This window comes from Saimiri boliviensis, chromosome X (genome assembly GCF_048565385.1).
Source record: "Saimiri boliviensis isolate mSaiBol1 chromosome X, mSaiBol1.pri, whole genome shotgun sequence".
In the NCBI taxonomy this organism is placed as follows: domain Eukaryota; kingdom Metazoa; phylum Chordata; class Mammalia; order Primates; family Cebidae; genus Saimiri; species Saimiri boliviensis.
The window spans coordinates 115,600,880-115,621,273 of NC_133470.1; the positions used below are offsets into that span (position 1 = coordinate 115,600,880).

A 20,394-nucleotide genomic window follows, 5' to 3' on the forward strand; every position below is an offset into this window, starting at 1 on the left:
CCCTGAAGGTACTGGGGAGCCACCGAAGGGTTTTGATTAAGCGAATGACATATTTTTTAAAGTGTTTTAGAAAGAGTAATCAGGCAGCAGTAGGGTCTTGCAGGACAACCTTAGAGTGATGGAGGCATGAGGATGGGAGCAGTGGGAATGCAAATGGTGCAATTTCAGAGGAAGCTCTGCCCAGAGACTGAACCAAATGGAATCCTGAATCTCAAGCAGAAACAAACTGCATTAATTTGCTAAACCTGAACCATATCTAAGAACTAGCTTTTTTGGCTTCATGGTTCAGTGACCAAAAAAAAAAAAATTAAATTAAATAGCTGCTGGAACCACTCAAACTGAAACCAAGTATATATTCTCTAAAAGTATTGAATATTTTAAAACAAACTACTATCCTATTCCCATGTTGTGGTTCGTGCCTACAAATGTTAATACTGGCCAGGCAGTGGCTCACACCTGTAATCCCAGGACTTTAGGAGCCTGAGATGGGAGGATAGATTGAGCCTAGGAGTTCAAGAGAAGCCTGGGAAACATGTCAAAACCACATCTTGACAAAAATTAGCTGGGCATGGCAGCATGAGCCTGCAGTCCCAGCTACTTGGGATGCTGAGGTTGGAGGATCATTTGAGTCAAGGAGGTTGAGGCTGCAGTGAGCCATGATCATACCACTGCACTCCAGCCTGGGTGACGGAGCAAGACCCTGTCTCAAAAAAAAATAAAATAAAATAAAATAAAATAAAACCAACCAACCTTAAAAAAAAATAATAAAGTATTAATACTTTAAGAACAGGGTTCAAAGGTTTTAATTGTGTTGCTGGAGGCTGGCTCTTAGAAGGAACAAAATGTAGCTATATATTTTGGTGGGGGCTCTTAGTATATGTTGAAGTACTGCTTTCATGCCTGCTGGCATTACCTCCCCCAGGCTCAGAGAGGTTAAGTAAGTAACCTAAGATTAAGTAAGTAAGTTGCTAGAGTCAGACAGTGCATAAGTGAGACTTAGAAACTTAACTTTTCTTTTTACTTAATTTAAATTTAAATAGCCACATGTGGCTACTAGCTACAATATTAAACAGCACAGATTTAATGAATTCACATATGTAAAATGCTTAGCACTGTGCCTGGTACATAGCGAGTGACAATAAATGGTATCTAGGATTAGTGATAGTGATGGTTGCAAGTATTTTTCTGGGAGGTAGGAGGATTTTTTTGGGGGGGTGGGGATAAATAATCACACTCTGATTTATTATAGTACATGGCTATGATGTCTGTTACTATAGCTTCCCACCTGCCCACCTGTCTTTTCACTGAGCTGTATGGTAGCCCAATCTCAGGGTTGGGTGGGGGACAGGGAGGACAGCCTGCTCCCTGGGGACTGACTGGAGCGTACTCCTCCCTGTCCAGCCGGGTGGAGATCACTGGTGGGTACTACGAATACATCGATGTCAGCAGTTGCCAAGATATCATCCACCTCTACCACCTGCTCTGGTCTGCCACCATCCTCAACATTGTCGGCCTGTTCCTGGGCATCATCACTGCCGCTGTCCTTGGAGGCTTTAAGGACATGGTAAGGAAAGAAGTGACTTTGCTTTTCACAGTGGCCCCTGTTGGGGATGAGGGAAGGTGAGGCAGTTGGGGAAAATGCAGATACATATTTTCAAGGGAGGAATCAGAAGCAATTGCTTCAAGGATGTAGCTTCCTTCAAATATCTCAAGTTGAAGAAGCTAGGATGTCATCGGTCTGCAAATATTTCTTGTTATACATGAATTACCTGTGTTCTGGCGGTGAGGTGAGAGGAGGAAGAGGTGTTCTCAGTTCCTCCATTTGCACTGGTTATGTAAACATAGTCTTTTATACCCCCACCCCACACTTTCATTAGAATTTTCTGGGAATAAAAAAAAAAAAAAAGAATTTTCTGGGAATAGTTTTCCCCCTACAAACTTTGCAAGAGATGGAAGGAAAGGTGATTTTAGCTATAAGTATGATTAACACTAGTCTCCCCGTCCCCAGGTATTTCATCCTGAAGTTTCTTCAGAAAGAGCACCTGGGCTCTTTTCGGTTTGCATTCGCAGAGCCAGCTCTAGTCTAAGTTGCTTGCCAGGTCTTGCCTTCATCCTGGCCCTCGACCTCAGCCTCCCCACTTCCCATTCTTCCCTTTCAAATCTTTTCCATTTGTGTGTGTGTGTGTGTGTGTGTGTGTGTGTGTGTGTGTGTGTCTTCAAAGGCACACCAGAACTTGGCATTCGGTAGGTACTCCATATAGTAGTTTTTTTTTTTTTTTCTTTCCCTTTAAGGCATTTCTAAGCATTGCTTATGTGATAAACCTAAATCTCTAATTATGGAGGTAATAGCTGTGAGTTATGGTTATCAACCTGGCTTCATATAAGAATCACCTGCCCAGCATGGTGGCTCATGCTTGTAATCTCAGCCTTTTGGGAGGCCAAGACAGGAGGATTAATTGAAGCCAGGGATTTGAGACTAGCCTGAGCAACATAGCAAGACCCGCCTCTCTATATATATCTATTCATATATATAATGTGTGAAACTTTTTTAAATTAGCTGGGTATAGTGGCACACACCTGTATTCCCAGCTACTTGGGAGGCTGAGGTGGGAGGATCACTTGAGCCCAGGAGGTTGAGGTTACAGTAAGCCATGATTGCACTACTGGACTCCAGACTGGATGACAGAGTGAGACCCTGTCTCTAAAAAGAAAAAAGAAAAAAAAAAAAAAAAAAAAAAAAAGCTTGGGCCCCTTCCCTAGAGATTCTGATTTAATTGGTCTAAACTGAAGTCCAGGCATCAGTTGGTTTGTTTTTTTTAAGCTCCCAGGTGATTCTGGTCTGTAGCCATGATTGAATACCACTGCTTTAAATGAATGTCCCACATCTCTTTATGGAATTATTTTGTGACTAAGAGGGACTTTCCTTTGATCCCAGAAATGAGTCCCCTAGGCCCTTGGCTGTTTCTGTCACATTTTGGGGTCCCTGAAGAGCAGAAACCTGAAAGGCACTTCGTAATTTGATCCTGGACTGTCAAAACAATGAATGTTGGAAAGTGAATGGCGGGGCAAGACGAGGGGAAAGGAAAACCTCTGTCGTGTTGGACCGCGAGTCTCCAGCAGTACTGGGCTGACTGGAAGTATTAAGTGTTCCTGCTGATGACTGTAAATCAAGAGAAATCCTTTCCTGCCCGTCTGCACTCTGTCTTCTTTCTCTCCCTTTCTCATCTGCACATTTCTTATCCCAGCTTCCCTCTCCAGACTCTGGAAGGCCCAAGCACTAATGAGTAGGGGAAGCATCAGCAAAGGTGGAGCCCCAGGAGGGAAAAAGATTGCCTGTAAATTTGGCCTTGAGGAAGCTTTTAGGTGAGAGAGCTGGGAAAAAGCTGTTTCTGGGTTGGGGCTTCTTTGGAGAAAAGAATGCCCTTTGATCCCAGCACTTTGGGAGGCCGAGGCGGGTGGATCACGAGGTCAGGAGATCGAGACCATCCTGGTCAACACGGTGAAAGCCCGTCTCTACTAAAAACACAAAAAAATTAGCTGGGCATGGTGCCTGTAATCCCAGCTACTCAGGAGGCTGAGGCAGGAGAATTGCCTGAGCCCAGGAGGCGGAGGTTGCGGTGAGCCGAGATCGCGCCATTGCACTCCAGCCTGGGTAACAAGAGCGAAACTCCGTCTCAAAAAAAAAAAAAAAAAAAAAAAGAATGCCCTTTGTTCTTGGAGACTTTTCCCCAGGGGGCAGATGAAAGTACAGGCATTGTGTGGAATCTCAGCAGCTCTGGCTGGAAGAGAAGCTCCCTGGTTTGTCCAGTTGAGCACACTGGACCTCAGGATGGGTGTTAAGAGTTCTCTAAATTGTCCCTAGAGCTTTCAGGCTTGGATGGCAGAGCTACCTTGATGCACAAATGGAGTAGGTGGTGGCTACTTGGTAGGCTCTGTGGGGCGCCTGTAAGGCTTCCTTCCTCTCCAATTTTACCCTACTGTGGGTGCTGAAATGCCACCATTTGTTATTCCTTGCTTTAAGATAAGCATTGTGCTTTTTCTCCTTGTCCACTTTCAAAATGCATGTATTAAACAAAGGAAAAGGCCAGTAGGCCACAGAAGTGTTAATACTTTGAGTTACTAATCTCTCAGTGTGAAGGATTTGATAAGACCCTTTTCCATAGTGATGGAAGGAATTGGATTTTGAAGGCAAAGGGCATCTGAGGAAGACAGGGAGAGTGGCTAGATGGACACTTTCAAGAAATTTCTGGAAGTTGGAAAGAAGGGAGGAGTAGGAAGGTGATATGCTAAGAAATACAGCCCTGCCTAGCGTTTAGCCTTAGCTTTAGTCCCCTGAATTAATCATTCTGAGTGTACAATTCAGTGGCATTTAATACATTCACAATGTCGTGCAATCATTTCTATCTAGTTCTAGAACCTTTTTCATTACCTGAAACCCGTACATATTAAACAGTCACTCTTCGTTGCCCCTTCCCTGAGCCCTCAGCAACCTCTAATTTGCTTTCTGTCCCTATGGATTTACCTATTACGGGTATTTTCTATAAATGGAATCATGCAATATTCGAACTTCTGGGTCTGGCTCCTTTCACTGATCATAATTTTATTTTTAAGATTCATCTACCTTGTAGCATACATCAGTGCTTCATTTCTTTTTATGGCTGAATAGTATTCCATTGGATGGACAGACCACATACATTTTGCTTAGTTTTTTATCTATTGATGGATATTTGGGCTGTTTTCACATTTTAGCTACTAAGAACAGTGCTGCCATGAACATTCATGTACAAGTACTTATTTGATTACCTGCTTCCAATTCTTCTTCCACCTATGAGTGGAATTGCTGGGTCATGTGGTGATTTTGAGGACCTGCCAAACTGTTTTCCAAGGCAGCTGTGTCATTTTACATTCCTACCTGCAGTGCGTGAGGGTTTTAATTTCTCCACATCCTCACCAACACTTTCTTAAAAAATTATAAACATTCTAGTGGGCACAAAGTGGTATCTTGTGATTTCCACTTCCCCGCTGATCAGTGATGTTGGGCATCTTTTTATATGCTTGTGGGCAATTTGAATATCTTCTTTGGAGAAATATCTAATCAAGTTCTTTGCCCAGCTTTTATTTTCCAAACAATATTCAAGTTTGTGAAACAAATCTTTTACGTATTATAAAATGTTTAATTTTCATCAGCTTCAAGGTTTATGTTGCTCGCAAATTTTGTGTATAACTGAATGTTCAAATCTGCTAACACTGAATTGATACCATTCTGGATTCTAAGGCATCAGTTTCTTCTTGCCAATTTTTCTTTGCCTCGTCTAGCATTTCTTGTGATTCATCTTGAGAAAGGCTAATGAAAACATCAATTTGATAAGGTATCATTAAGCAGTCATCATCTGCAAGCACAATGTCATTGCAAGCATCCTCTAAATTTTGGAGTTGTTTCCTTTTTACTTCTGTTTCTTCCTTCAGCTCTGTGATTCTACTCACATTCCTTGCAGATTTGTTTATCTTTTGTTGATATTCAAAAGTAGAATTGACAGCTTCTGTAGCCTGTAAACAACAGTACTAGTAGCACTTACCTGTGGACTTGTGAGGGTTCATGTGATAACCCAGGTAAAGTGCATGTATTAGTCCATTCTCACACTGGTATAAAGAACTGCCCAAGACTGGGTAATTTATAAAGAAAAAAAGGTTTAATTGACTCACAGTTCTGCATAACTAAGAAGGCCTCAGGAAACTCACAATCATGGCAGAAGGGGAAGCAGGCACATCTTACATGGCAACAGGTGAGAGTGCATGTGAAGGAGGCAAACGGGGAAGAGCCCTTATAAAACCATCAGATTTCATGAGAACTCACTGACTATCATAATAGCAGCATGAGGGAACCACCGCCTTGATCCAATCATCTCCCACCAGGTCTCTCCCTCAACACCTGGGGATTACAGAGATTGTAATTCAAGATGAGATTTGCGTGGGGACACAAATCCAAACCATATCAGTGCATCAAATGCATAAAAGCAAACCTCAGTCAATCGGACCTTCAGCTTCCCACACCCAGGACAAGGCCTGGGCTGCAGGGTCCTCATGCTCCCCAGAGGCACCCTCAGTACTGAGAGAGGTGGCCCAGAGCCCTCCATGGATTCTGGCCTGGAGGCCTCCTGCCTCAGCAAGCCAGGCATCTAAGCAAATGCTTAGGGCCCTGGGTGCAGACAGGGCTCCCCACACAGCAGTTCTAAGGACTGGGGGCATTGGTCTTGGGCCCCACACTGAGCTTCAGAGCTGGGCACCCCCAGCATCCCACACCCTCCACTCCCCTGCTGCAGCTGAGACCTGGCCACTAACCAAGCATCCTGCCCATTTTAAAATCTGTTTTGCTGTTGTTGAGTTGTAAGAGTTCTTTATAAATAGTGAATACTAGACCATTATCAAATATGGGACTTGCAAGTATTTCCTCCCATTCTGTGTGTTGTCTTTTCACTTTCTTGATAATGGCTTTTGATGCACAAAAGTTTTTAATTTTCATGAAGTGTCATTTATCTATCTTTTCGTTTGTTGCTTGTGCTTTTAGTGTTATATCTAAGAATCTATTGCCAAACCCGGGGTCATGATTTCCACATTTTTGTCCAAGCATTTTATAGTTTTAGCTGTTACATTTCGGGCTTTGATCCACTTTCATTTAATTTTTATATCTAGTATAAGGTAGGGGTCCAACTTCATTCCTTTACACGTGGATATCCAGTTTTCCCAGCACATCTGTTGAAGAGACTGCTCTTTCCCTACTTTATGGTCCTAGCAACCCTGTCAAAAATCAATTAACTGCAGATATATAGATTTGTTTCTGCATTCTTAATTTCACTGTTATCTTTGATCTCCCAAGGAAAAAAAGGGTTTGCTGGTGGTCTGTCCTGATTGAGGCAGTAATGGCCCCTAACTATCTACAAAGTGCTTCTGCACAATTAATTTTCACTATTACTACCTTGTGAGGTAGGTATTACTGTCTCTGTTTAACAGGTGAGGAAACAGGCCAAGAGGGGTCAAGTGACTTGCCCAGAGCTGAGTAGCTGAACTGGGACTGGAGCCCAGATTTGTCAGATGCCTTTGCTCTTTCTACTCCATCCCAGCTGCCTCTGACTAACATTTGGATAGCCCTTTCCGGTTCTATGAGTGTTTTAACTGATATTATCTCCTTTGTTTAGTTGATTTAATTAAAAAAATTAAAAGCATGTTATTTTCACCTGTTGGGAGCTTCTTTCACAGTAAGAAAGGAGAGCAAGGGAAGTGCCAAGCATTATCAAATGTCAAACCTGGGAACTCTATCAAGGACGAGGGCAGAAAAAAAATGAAAGCAAAGATCAGGGGAGAAGATCTTTGAGTCATGAGATTAGAGAACAACAGCGGGGGCATAGAAAAGGGTACCAAGGAGGAACCATTGCCTAGATCACTACATGAAAATAATAACACAGTGGGTCAGGCACTGTGGCTCGTGCCTGTAATCCCAGCACTTTGGAAAGCCGAGGCAGGTGGGTCAGGAGGTCAAGAGATTGAGATCGTCCTGGCCAACGTGATGAAACCCTGTCTTTACTAAAAATACAGAAATTAGCTGGGCGTGGTACCGCATGCCTGTAGTCACAGCTACTCAGAAGGCTGAGGCAGGAGAATCGCTCTAACCTGGGAGGCAGAGGTGCAGTGAGCCGAGATCGTGCCACTGCACTCCAGCCTGGCAACAGAGCGAGACTCCATCTCAAAAATAATAATAATAATAATAAAATAAATTAAGAAAAATAAGAACATGGTGTAAGAAGTCCTGGAACATCATTCAGGTGAGCCTGAGTACGATCCTTGGCCTACATCCAAATGTGGTTGGTGACTTGTGATGTGCCTCTCCCTCGGTAGAGTCCCCTGGGGTCTACAGGGAAACCCAGGGGTGCTGGCTAATGGAAGCCATTTCCAGAGACTGAGGACAGGAGCCAAGGGCTGTGAGCTGGCAGCCTTCAATGGAATCAGCTAGGAATCACCATTTCCAAAGTTGTGGAATCCTGAAAGGAACCCTGACCAGAGGTGCTTGGTGAAAAAGACTTTAAAGAAACGTTTGAAGAAGTGTTTATTGCCCAAAGATATGAGGATTTGAGACGAATCTTTTTTCTTTTTTTTTCAGGACTCAGCCAGCTAGAATTTTCTTTTTTTTTTTTTTTTTAAGGCGAATCTTTAAAAAGTGAATATATCTTTCTATTTTCTCCTAATTGGTATCGCTGGTTTAGAGTAAACTGGAGAGGGAAAATTTGCATTCTTTCCAAAGTCCACAATCATTGTCTCAGAATAGACTCAGTTTTGTCCAGGCAAGATTGCTTTAACCATTTCCTGTGCTACCTAGTAACCTTTTGTGTTACTGGAGCTCAGAATGCTATTGGAGGGGTCTCACAATGTAAGCCCCAGAATTCTAACAGAAATACACATACATAAACACACACACACACACACACACACACACACACACACACACTCCTATATGTGCTCACAAATAGAGACAGGGCCAAAATTTATTGTAAAATCAGATTTATTGATTTAAAATATAACTAGACCAATATTTTGGGTCATCTCTTTTGCCCCATCCCTGACCAAGTATTCACTCCACTCCCACTTCCTCTTCTTCCCTCTCTCCTGTTGCCTTGTCCATTTTGTCTATAGTCTCTACCCCCAACTCTCTTCCCTTGAAAGGCTTTCCTATATTCATTTACTCTTACTCTCATGTTTTTCTCATGCTGCCTTCTCTATAATAGCCAACTTCCTTTCAAATATTATCTGGACCCTTGGCCTTGCTGAACACACAAAAATTTTTACATAATTTACATTACATGGCATTATTGTTTCTCCACAGTTAGGCTTAATTTATTTAGATAGAAGAGCTGGTTTCATTTAGCAAGAGCTGGAGGGTGTGTTTTTAATTGACAGAATGCCAAGGGAACATGATTTCTGGTACTTCCCCAGGGATAAAATTTCTTTTTAGAATTCTGGTGGAGAGGTAAGGGCATTTCTGAGTGCTCTCCTCTGTAAAGCAAGCCAGATCTTGGAATGGTCAAGATCTCAGCCCTCTCCCACACACTGAAGAGGCTGACAAACATTTATCTGGCTGTCTGTGAGCTTCATTATAATGACTGAGGCTTGTAGCTCTTCAAACCTCCTAGAGATGTAAACAGTAACCCACTCCAAGGAAGAGAGCAACAGAACTGTGTTGAAACTTGCTGTAAGGGAGTTCCCCCTGCCAACACCCTAACACGGTTGCCTTTGTGACTGCCAAAGCCTGCCTACACATTTTTATCACTTGAGAGGAAGCTTCTGCTTCTCTGTTAATGTACTCTAGATATGTTCCAGAAAGAAGACACATTGATTTTTCAGACAGCTCTCAATTATACACATGAATGGAGGAGATGTCAATGACATGGAAGATGGAAAAAACACTTACCCCACATCTTGACCCATGTGGCACAAACACAGTCCTACTTGGGAACTAATGAGTAGTGATAACTTTCTTTAGCAGTGCATTGGCCCTGATGAGAGCAGGGCGTCCATTCTAGACAACATTAGCTTTAATCCTTGAAGGGCTACACACACCACATGTTGTGAAAAGGATATAAAATTATGTCTGCATTGTTTTATTTACACACACAAAAAAAAGGATCAATATATTCTTCTTGGTCTTTCATGCCTTCTGTGCACTGATAGGATTTTGCCTCTACTCTATAGGGCGCTATGAGAAATGAATGCCATTCATGTCTTCAGGAAAGCCCCTTAGCAAGGTTGAGATCTCTAAGAATCCTTACAACTTTTACAAACTCTTTGTGATTGAGCGCACTGTGTCACAGCAAGAGCACTATGCTTTTTGGCCTTGTCTATTTGGCATTTTGCATTTTGGGTCTTCTTTTTTCTTTTTAATTCTTGTTTTTAAACATCACACAAATAATTTCAACTTTTCTATAGGTTTAAATTTTTCAAGTTAAAAACTTTGAGGAAAATGACACAATACAAATTAGTTGTAAACACTTTGACATATATAGTAGAAAGTTAAGATTCCCTATATAGTTTGTAATACTACTCCCCTCCCCAGAGATAAACCACAGTTAACAGTTTGCTATGCATCTTTCTAGGTTAATTTCTTTGCATTTACTAACATACAAACATGTATAATTTGGGGGATCTATTTTAAAAAACATAAATTGGCATTATGTTAATATAACATAGTGGCTTTTATAAAAATATATCCTGGACAACTTTCTCTAACTAGGACCACATCATTGTTTATCAATAGCTGCATGGTGTTCTACAGTACAGATGTACCAAGTTTATTTAACCGTTCTTCTAGTGATGAATGTTTATGTTGTTTCTAATTTGTGTTTCTCTACAGAACCCAACTCTCCCAGCACTGAACTGTTCTGTTGAAAATACCCATCCAACAGTTTCTTACTATGCTCATCCCCAAGTGGCATCCTACAATACCTACTACCATAGCCCTCCTCACCTGCCACCATATTCTGCTTATGACTTTCAGGTATGTTTTGAGAGAAAAAAAGCTATTACCCTTGCTTTTACTCATGCTCTCTTGTTCTCTCCCTACATTCAATTATTGGAACCTTTCTACAGTCTGCATATATATGAGGTAACCAGGCACCTCCCTGATGGCCAGCGGCCTATGGGTGCTAGCTTAAGGACCATGTAGGCAGGAAATGATGGCAGAAATGGGAGGGTAGAAACTGGCCAAGAGAATAAACAGAGAGATGGAAGAAAAAGGGAGAGAGGAAGGTAAGATCAAGATATCCCAAATTGCCTTGAACTACAGCAAGGAGAAGATAAGTTGGTTGGGAAATGGTAGCTACCATGGACCCCTGTCCAACAGTGGCTTTTTCCATTCCTCTGATATGGGGAGAGGCCTATTCCTGCTCCTTAACACAAGAGCATTCTGAGCCGTACAAGGGTTTGAATCAAACCTGTAATGAGGAAGAAGTCCCATTCTTTTTCTCCAGGCTTCCTAACTAGGACTACACAGAGAAATACACAGGGTATTTTTATAATACCCCTCCCCCTTTTGCCCTAATATCACATAGATCGGAAATAGTACTACCAAATTTGCACTTTCCCTTTTTCCTTTTGAAATGTGACTACTAGTAGGAAAGCAGAAGCAAAAAAGGTACTTAATTTTAAAAAATTCATTGTATGTAGAACACTGAACTAGACACTTTGGACAAACAAGGGACATAGTCCTTCAGGTCTGTATAATGATTATAAACCCTTGACCACAGAAGAGCAAGGTTACACTAAAATCTAGTTAATTCAGCTGGGCGGAGTGGCTCACGTCTGTAATCCCAGCACTTTGGGAGGCCGAGGTGGACAGATCACAAGGTCAGGAGTTCGAGACCAGCCTGACCACCATGGTGAAACTCCGTCTCTACTAAAAATAAAAAAATTAGCCAAGCATGGTGGTGCATACCCGTAGTCCCAGCTACTCAGGAGGCTGAGGCAGGAGAATCCCTTGAGCCCAGGAGGCAGAGGTTGCAGTGAGCTGAGATTGTGCCACTGCACTCCAGCCTGGGCAACAGAGCAAGGCTCCGTCTCAAATATATGTGTGTGTATATATGTATGTATATTTATATATATGTATATATATGTATATTTATTTATATGTGTGTGTGTGTATATATAAATATATATATATATATATATATATATATATATATATATAGAGAGAGAGAGAGAGAGAGAGAGAGAGAGAGAGAGAGTTAACTCAAATTTTAGAGACCAAAGGAAATACCTTTTAAGGAAGGGAAACGCATAATAAATTTATTGATCAAGAGCCCATGAATGTTCCATGGGGACATAAAAGTATGATTGTCTGGGGTACTTCCAATTAACCAGCCAGTTTGGCAATACAAAGCCCTTGGGCAACCTAATTCCAACTTCAGTTTGACAAAATAATTGAAACTTAAAAATCTGGTTAGGTTGAATAACACGTTGTGTTTGGTTTAGATGCCATTTGGAGAGGTCTGTGGCTCTATAATGCAACAATAATACATGATAGTGTGAACATAGACTTGTTCACCTGTATAAAATATAGCACTAGTTCAAAAAGGTATCCATTAACCCATTTATGCCAGAGGTTGCAAAATTATTTTTGTGAAAAATCAGACATTGATGATGACCTTGAACAAGTGGATACAAGTAACTCCCACAAGCTTAGCATTCCAATAATGGAACACTAGGCATAAATGGATTAAAGCTTAGAAAATATAATGATAGAATTAGTTCTAAAGCCTACTATGTAATATGCAATAATATGTAATAATAATACATATAATGCTATATGTATTATTATTGCATTATAGAGCCACAGACCTCTCCGAATGGTATCTAAACCAAACATGACATTTTATTCAACTTAATCAGATTTTTAAGTGTAACAGGTAGATAACTTAGGTAACTTTTTACCCAAATAGGTGGTATAGACTGGAAAATACAAATATGTTCACGAAGAGCATAGATAATTTCAATAGTGACTGAGGCAACAAGGAATTCTTTAAGAGAATGCAGGGATGTTGAAGATAACACAAGGAGGGTCATCATTCTCTTGGGGTCCCTGTAATAAAAAGTCATCCTGAAATAGAGGAGCCACACATGAGTCTAGCCCAAGAGACTTCCTCTACTTTTACATCAAAGTAAATTACATTGATTTCAGGAATTTGCACTTTATAATGAACCCTTTAAGTAGGGACAATAATATATCTGGTGATGGTTACCACTAACTCTAAGGTTGGAAACTTCTCACTTGGGTATGGAGCCATCATTCCTCATTCAAATCCTACTCCAGAAATGAAAGCAAGATAGACAATTCCAACAGTGACTTGGGTTGTTGGTTTCAGTTCAATATTTACTCTGTGTTCCACATGCCACGCATTGAGCTAGGAGCTATGGAAATAGAAATTAAATGAGATAGTCCCTGCATTAGTCTAGGGACTTGGGGGTGGGGGGTCGGGGGACAACAGTGGGGACAAAAAACTGAAGAAACTGTTACTCAGAGTGCTATGGAAACAGTATACCTAACCCAGAGAAGGGATCCAGATTTAGCCACTTAGTCCAAACCTATACTATGGGCTTATAGCAGGGAATTCAGGGATTGTAGAAGTCTCTACTTTTTAATAACAGCTACTATTCACTGAGTACTTACTATGTACTAAGCATTGTGCTAACTGCTTTACGTGTATCGTCATTCAATTATTTACTTCTTTGAGAAAACTACTCTTGTAATTGCCATTTTTAAGATAAGATGACTGAATCATGGAGAGATTAAGTGACTTCACCAAAGTTACAGAGGCAGTAAGTGAAAGAGCAAGGATTTATATCTAGGGCTGTCTGATTCCAGAAATTGGGTTGGGGGGTTTTTGAAGTTGTGAATCTGAGTGGAACATAAATCTTTTCCCCAGTTAATTTTGGGATATTTATACTTTCTACTGGTTTAAATTGTGGGCTTCATACTCATGGTCCTCAGAAAGGGTCTCTTTACTCTTTTTTAATTAGATTATTAAATTGATCCCCACTAAACAAGGATTCCCTTCCTTCATGCATTCCCCAGGGGGGAATTCAGGGGCTGCTTGGACACTTTTTATATGTCTGTCTCCCAGTTCTTTCCCTAGGCTCAGGTCTTCAGTATTTCCTGTTTTAAGACTTTATAATTGTATAGCATAGGTCTTAAGAGGGTAAGATTTTAAGTGATTTCTCTGTAGAACTTAAATGGTTTCATTTTAGTATTTTAGTTGAGCTTTCTTTTGCTCACCAAGTTTCATTCCGTTATGGTTTCATAGGCAAAAATAACAATCTTTACACAAGAAGGTCAGCCGGGTGCGGTGGCTCACACCTGTAATCCCAGCACTTTGGGAGGCTGAGGCAGGTGGATCACCTGAGGTTGGGAGTTGGAGATCAGCCTGACCAACATAGAGAAACCCCATCTCTACTAAAAATACAAAATTAGCTGGGCGTGGTGGCTTATGCCTGTAATCCCAGCTACTCAGGAGGCTGAGGCAGGAGAATCAATTTTGAACCCAGGAGGTGGAGGTTGCAGTGAGCCAAGATTGCACCATTGCACTCCTGGGCAACAAGAGCGAAGCTCCATCTCAAAAAAAAAAAAAAAAAAAAAAAAAAAAAGAGGCCAAGAAACATCTGCTTATATTCCCAGATAAATAAAAAGCAGTCAGCAAATGCACTCCAGATCTGACAATAAAACTGCCAGAGAAGTACAGACACACCTCCAAAAGGCCAGAGCTTCCTCATGCTCTTCTGACTGTAAAATGACCTAAGTTACAACCAGAAAATGGACCTTTCTAGACTTTCTTCTGAACGATTTCCCATTTTGGTTAGTTCCAAGTAGGACTACTTCTGTGACTTTGGGTTTGGTTATTTCAACTTCCTTTTATGACCCTGAGGCTAATAGAGGGATGAGGAAAAAATACTTACAATGTTTTGTTGTAACACCTCAAAGTCATACCCTTATTGGGTAGCTGTCCAATAAGGAAGCCTGGGAACACTTCTTGTGGTCAGACATGAGCAAGGATTTGAGTCTGGTCAGTTGGCCCTGAGGAAGTTTTGAGTGCTGAGCTTAGAGAAACTGGATTCTTTCAAGCACTGGATTCCAGGGTATTCTTGCTTCTCAGGAACAACCCATACTCCAAAGCAGGAAGCTGAGACTATCTGTGTCTCCTTCCTTATCTATCCAACACTCATTTCTCGTGTCCTTTGCGCTGTTTCCCACTACCCCTTCAGCTTTAGCCAAGTAGTCCAAAATCTGTAGCGTACAACACATCAGTTTCTACTGCTGGAAAATTAAACCCAGCTTTTTATAAACCCCTCAAGGTTCCTAGCCATACTTCCCAGTCTGGCATACTGGGCCAGTCCCCCTACTTTAATCATAGAATGGTCCCTTTCCCCACAATTTGGTGACCTGCCAAGTTTAGGCTTAAAAGAAAAGTCTCAACCTACGCAATTCAAAAGTGCCTCTGTTTATCCTATTTATTAAATCACAAGGGTACACTAGGTTTCACCCTAGCCACTCAAAGTTACTCATTATAAATTGGGCCAATTTGATACAAGGATTGCTTTAACCTTGGGGGAGGGCAATTGATAGCACAGGTTGCTGAGAGCCTTACAAGGCTGTCGTTGCTGTCACTCACCTTTTTCTTCCCCTACCCTCTGCTGTCAGGTGTTTCCTTTCTTCCCCTCTTTTCCCTTGTTCCTGATTCACCCCTATTTTTCCTCTTTCTTTTTCCCACTCTTCTCTCCATCTCCCCAGCCTTTGTTTCTGAGGGCAGAACAGAGAAATGCACAGTACCAACAGATGCTGGGTTTTACCCTTGGGTCACAGTGTCTTTAACTAGTAATTATCACCAGCCAGTTTCAGGGCTCTTTGTGGAGTCACTGTCCCACAAGACTCCTGAAGAGAGAAGCATGCCCTGGCAGAAATGCACATTGATCTTGAAGAGTGTAGGTCAGCCATCAAGCAGGCAGGAGGCAGGCTGAGGTGGAAGAGGAAAGCCGCCTGTGTACCTGAAAGGGTGGTGCTCCTCTTTGAGCATCATCAGCCTGTTGGCCACCCCAGCCTCTTAGCAGCAGCTCAGGAAGCTGGAGCTGACTAGGCCCGGCAGTAGGCTATTTAGATGCTCTTCATGCTTGGTGGTACGCAAGGATTCAAAGCTCTGTTCTCCTGAGCTGCCCACAGCATTATTAAAGTCACACGCTCAGGCAGGAACCAGAATACACCAGGCCAACTCCCCAGCTGTGACAAAGCCAAATCTTTCCCAAGGTGCCTGCCTGTTGCTAGGAAACTATGCACTGGTACTGTGGGCCTTTTCCCCCACAAAACCCCAAGGATGTGTGGACTGCAGCCAGCTAGCTCCCTAGCTCTGCCAGGAACCCTTCAATTTTATCCTAAAGACTCCCAGCATCCTCAAAGGGAAGTGAGAATCAGGCCCCCCTCCCCCAATACTTCCCAAACACAAAACTGAGAAGTGAAAACCCAAGGGCCGTTGTACCACCCCCTTTTATTATCAAAGTGTACAACTGCCACCCACAGCAGCTGCTGCCCACAGAAGCCTTTTAATGCCTCTCAGGACAGAACTGCCTTTAGCTTCACGGCAGGAAACTTGCCTCTCCCTTCTGTGGCTGGGAACACCTAAAACTGGCCTACTGGCTCTCATGTCATCTCTGTAGCGGGATTTACAGAGGCAGTGAGTGCCACATGCCCAGGCACAGAAATTCTTTGCCCTGGTGGGTTTTTTTCCTGCTCTCTGGTTAAGAGGAGAGCGTTCTTAGTTGAGGAAAGCAACAGAACAGGAGGGAGAGAGAGGACGAGGAAGGGGGAGTTTGAAGGGTGCAAGATGGAAAATCAGGAAATTACTATACTGATGTTTTAACAAAGGGTATCATCGTGGAGGGAGGAGAAAATTGAGTGTTTGGGAAGGAATCTAGATTGTCTCAAGTCCACTGCCTCAGGTTGTTTTGCCTTTAAGGGCTCTCCAGTTTCTATGACCCTGCCATTTCTTCACTCAGAGTGAAATAATGGATGGGATTCGGGAGGCAGCGTATGATGGAAACTATCATCTCTTCTCAGTCTTATGTGATAAGGAAGAGATTATTTGTGTCTCAAGCAAGGCTTAGAAATCTCAACATAGATTTTATTTATTTATTTTATTCGACACGGAGTGTCATTCTGTCACCCAAGCTGGAGTGCAGTGGCGTAATCTTGGCTCACTGCAACTTCTGCCTCCCAGATTCAAGGGATTCTCATGCTTCAGCCTCCGGAGTAGCCAGGATTACAGGCTACCACCACCATGCCCAGCTTAGTTTTGTATTTTTAGTAGAAACAGGGTTTTGCCGTGTTGGCCAGGTTGGTCTCGAACTCCTGACCTCAGGTGATCCACCCACCTCGGTCTCCCAAAGTGCTAGGATTACAGGTGTGAGTCACCACACCCAGCCTAGATTTTATTTTTTAAAAACATGCCAAGTTCATCTTATATGCTCCTGAAGTTGTATTCACTCATTCAAGATTTATTGAGCACCTACTACTCGGCAAATACTGTTCCGAGCTCTGGAGGATATAGCAATGAACACAGCAGGCCAACTCTCCTTCAGCAAGGAAATCACTAGGGTCAAGGATATTCATGGGCCAGGGAGAGAAGGGGGCAAATGACTCCTAACATGCCAATTCACTGGGTGTTTTAAAAAATTCATTTCCATTCCTTTCCCAAAGACTAATAACCTTTCCCAAAGTCAGACAACACAAAGTAAAATTGAATATTCAGTGTCTCTGCAACCTGGCATATTACTCCTCATTCTCACCTCCATGCCTTTGTAACTCTTTGCTCTCCAACCTACTCTGCACTTGGGGATGAGGGGGCAGCAGTTAAGGTGGAATAGAAAATGTTGGACTTGGAGTCAGAAGACTCCAGATCCAAGCAAGCTATTTAACCTCTCTGATCTTTGTTTCTTGTCTACCAGAGGGGCTCCTGACCACTGCACTACCTCTCTGTGATATACTCTTTTAGCAAAGGCTTTCCCAGAGATCAATGGCTTAGCCTCATTTAATGTTCTCAAGGCCAAGATTACCTTTTTGAAGACTAGTTGGGATGCTGTTGCCATAGCTCAAGGGAGAGGTATTGGACGCTTGAGTTATAAATGTAGAAAAGGGAGTGATTGATTCAAGGGGCAACACAGAAGTAGAAGCAACAGGATTTGGTAATTGATTGCATGCGGGCTGCAAGGGATCTCGGAGGAGGATTCCATATTTCTGCAGGTGGCTTGAGCCTGAGTGGCTGAGAGAACCACCTGTTCCATGCTTATTAATTCTGAGGTTTAGGAACTCTCTGTTCTTCCAAACAGGAAAAAAAAATCTTTGGCCCATGTTCATTTTTAAATAGTAATAACTGTTCGGAGAATTGCAAACTCACTGCCTAAACTGATGTTTTCTTTTTATCACACAGCATTCCGGTGTGTTTCCATCCTCCCCTCCCTCTGGACTTTCTGATGAGCCCCAGTCTGCCTCTCCCTCACCCAGCTACATGTGGTCCTCAAGTGCACCGCCCCGTTACTCTCCACCCTACTATCCGCCTTTTGAAAAGCCACCACCGTACAGTCCCTAAAGAGTAATGCCTGCTGGCTATTGAGATTACCGTGGCTTTTTTATTTCTGCTTCAGTGGAAGTGTGTAGGGTACAAAATTTAAAGTGTGACTCTTACGCATAAAGTTTTACAGTGGCCTGCCAGGCTAGGGAAAGATAGGGATGAAGCTTATTCGTTATTAGTGCAGAGCAGGGGTGGCTAGGCTGAACCCAGCACTTCCAAGAAAGGCAGCTCGCACTCTCTTAGCAAGGCTGGGGAGCCAGCCCAGCAAGACGCTTATCGTGTTTGGACCTGCATTACCCTATTCTCCACCTCTGTATTCAGCAGAAGCGTGGTTGCCATCTGTTTCACTTAATGTAAAAGAGTGTTGTCCTCGGGCCCTTGGCAGATTGCCACCCCAGCACTGAGGTTGAAGCACCTGGCTTATAGGCCCTATCTTTCCCTACCACTAAAGTCAGTCCCTAAGGAAAATTTCCCAGCTGATGGGGCTACACAGTAGTTCCAATAGAGTTTTGGCTAGGATTTTGTGTCTGGATGTTGAAAAAGGCTGCCGACATCCCTTACCCCTTTCTTCTCTGTGAGTATGGTAAAAATGGCTGTTGTGAACACTCAGCTCAGCTTTTGTTAGTGGTAACTCGTAAAAGGAAAAGTGCAATATTTCTGCATCTTGAGTAGTGGGGAACAGTGTGTACTGTTATGGAAGCACTGAAATACAGAGCAACATGTGAGATGTTTTAAGTAGATCACTTAGGAGACAGTGGTTCTACTACATGTTGCATTATTACAAAATACATTTGCTACAGGAGATAGAAATCTTACGGTTTTAATTCAGAGTTTAAAAATGCCATAGATTAGGCTCTCGGGTCGTGATATAAATTGTTACTAATCTTTGTGACTATTTAATCTTCAAATATTGTGCTTCAACCCCAGCAAGCCGCACGTATCCTGCACCCCACCCCAAAAGATTCATCTGTATTTTAATGCCACTGCTCTTATTGGTCCTTTTTTGTGTTGAGACCAGTCATGACAGCATTCAAGATTATGAAAGTGTTACAATGCTGCTTCAAGTCTGCAAAACCTCAAACATAGCCCACCTGACAAATACTTAAGTGTTATGGTAGATTTAAAATCCATCTGGCACACCGTGGTACGTATTTGTACAGTTCTTTTAATTATACATAGCTTTACACCATCAACTTGATGAGTTTAAAACACTTTGCACCCATGGCTTCACTTCAAAATGAACACCTTCATTGTGATCTTATATTAACCTGAAAACTGACTGATTTCAAGGAAGACCCATAATCCTACACTTTACAACGTAAACATATAGGGGCTATAGGAAGGTACCTAATTAGACAGTTCTGCAAACACAGAACAGACACTGGAAAATTTTCCAGCCAATTTTGCTACCTCCCAACTTGATGGATTAGAGGTAGCAGACAAATGCTGGTGCTCCCATCTACCTTGTAGACACCCAGCCATCAAGAATCAAGGCACAAGAAGTGCATTTTCTCATTACTAACAGTAAATGTTTGCAAGATATCCAGTTTAACTTTTAGAATCATGAATATTGTCTTACCCAGGTTTTGAATCTGAAAAACTATAATCCTTTTGTGTTATACAAAATTACTATGATTTTTTTACAGTTCTGAGCATATTAAAATTCTATTGGATTTCAAAAAGAGACTAATACCCAATTGACTTGCTAAACAAATATTAACTTGTGATACTCAATTTTTTGGCCATTTACACTTGACCGTTTGCTTTAGTGAATGTGCATATTTAATTTTTTAAAGCACCATTCCACAGTATATCCTACATTTATCACATTTCTTAAAGTGTTAAGATTCTATGGCTCATTTCTATATATTTTTCTTACTTTACAAAATAATCTGAAACAGTATACATTTTGTAACACTTATTTTGAGCAGCTTATTTTATTACATTGAATTATATAAAGTGCATGTTACCTTAGAAAAATTGAGACTTGCTGCTTTACTGTTTTGCAAAACATTTGCTGTAATGAAGGGATTTGTATTTCCAATATGTATCTTGACTGCGTTTTGTAATATTTACTGCTTTATTCCTAATTCTGCTTTAAAGTATTGAACTGGGCATGAAACATTAAAATATTAATCCAGAACCTGTATAAACTGGATGTTGCTTAAAATCTGTATCACTGCCATGTTGGAAACTCAGATTGCTTTTGTGATGTTTCAAATGAATAAAACTATTCTCCTTATCC

At 41.8% G+C, this 20,394-nt stretch overlaps 1 protein-coding gene across 4 annotated transcripts in view; it reads left to right on the forward strand.

The window, feature by feature from the left end:
* TMEM255A (transmembrane protein 255A) overlaps positions 1-20,391 on the forward strand; it is a 50,525-nt gene extending 30,134 nt beyond the window's left edge. For all 4 annotated transcript variants that reach the window (XM_074392162.1, XM_039464062.2, XM_003931085.3 and 1 more), the window contains 3 exons: positions 1,402-1,564; positions 10,397-10,540; positions 18,009-20,391. In XM_074392162.1, the coding sequence (XP_074248263.1) occupies positions 1,402-1,564; positions 10,397-10,540; positions 18,009-18,167 (466 nt within the window). In that variant the 3' untranslated portion in view covers positions 18,168-20,391. The remainder of the gene's footprint in view (positions 1-1,401; positions 1,565-10,396; positions 10,541-18,008) is intronic.
* The last annotated feature ends 3 nt before the right edge of the window (positions 20,392-20,394 follow it).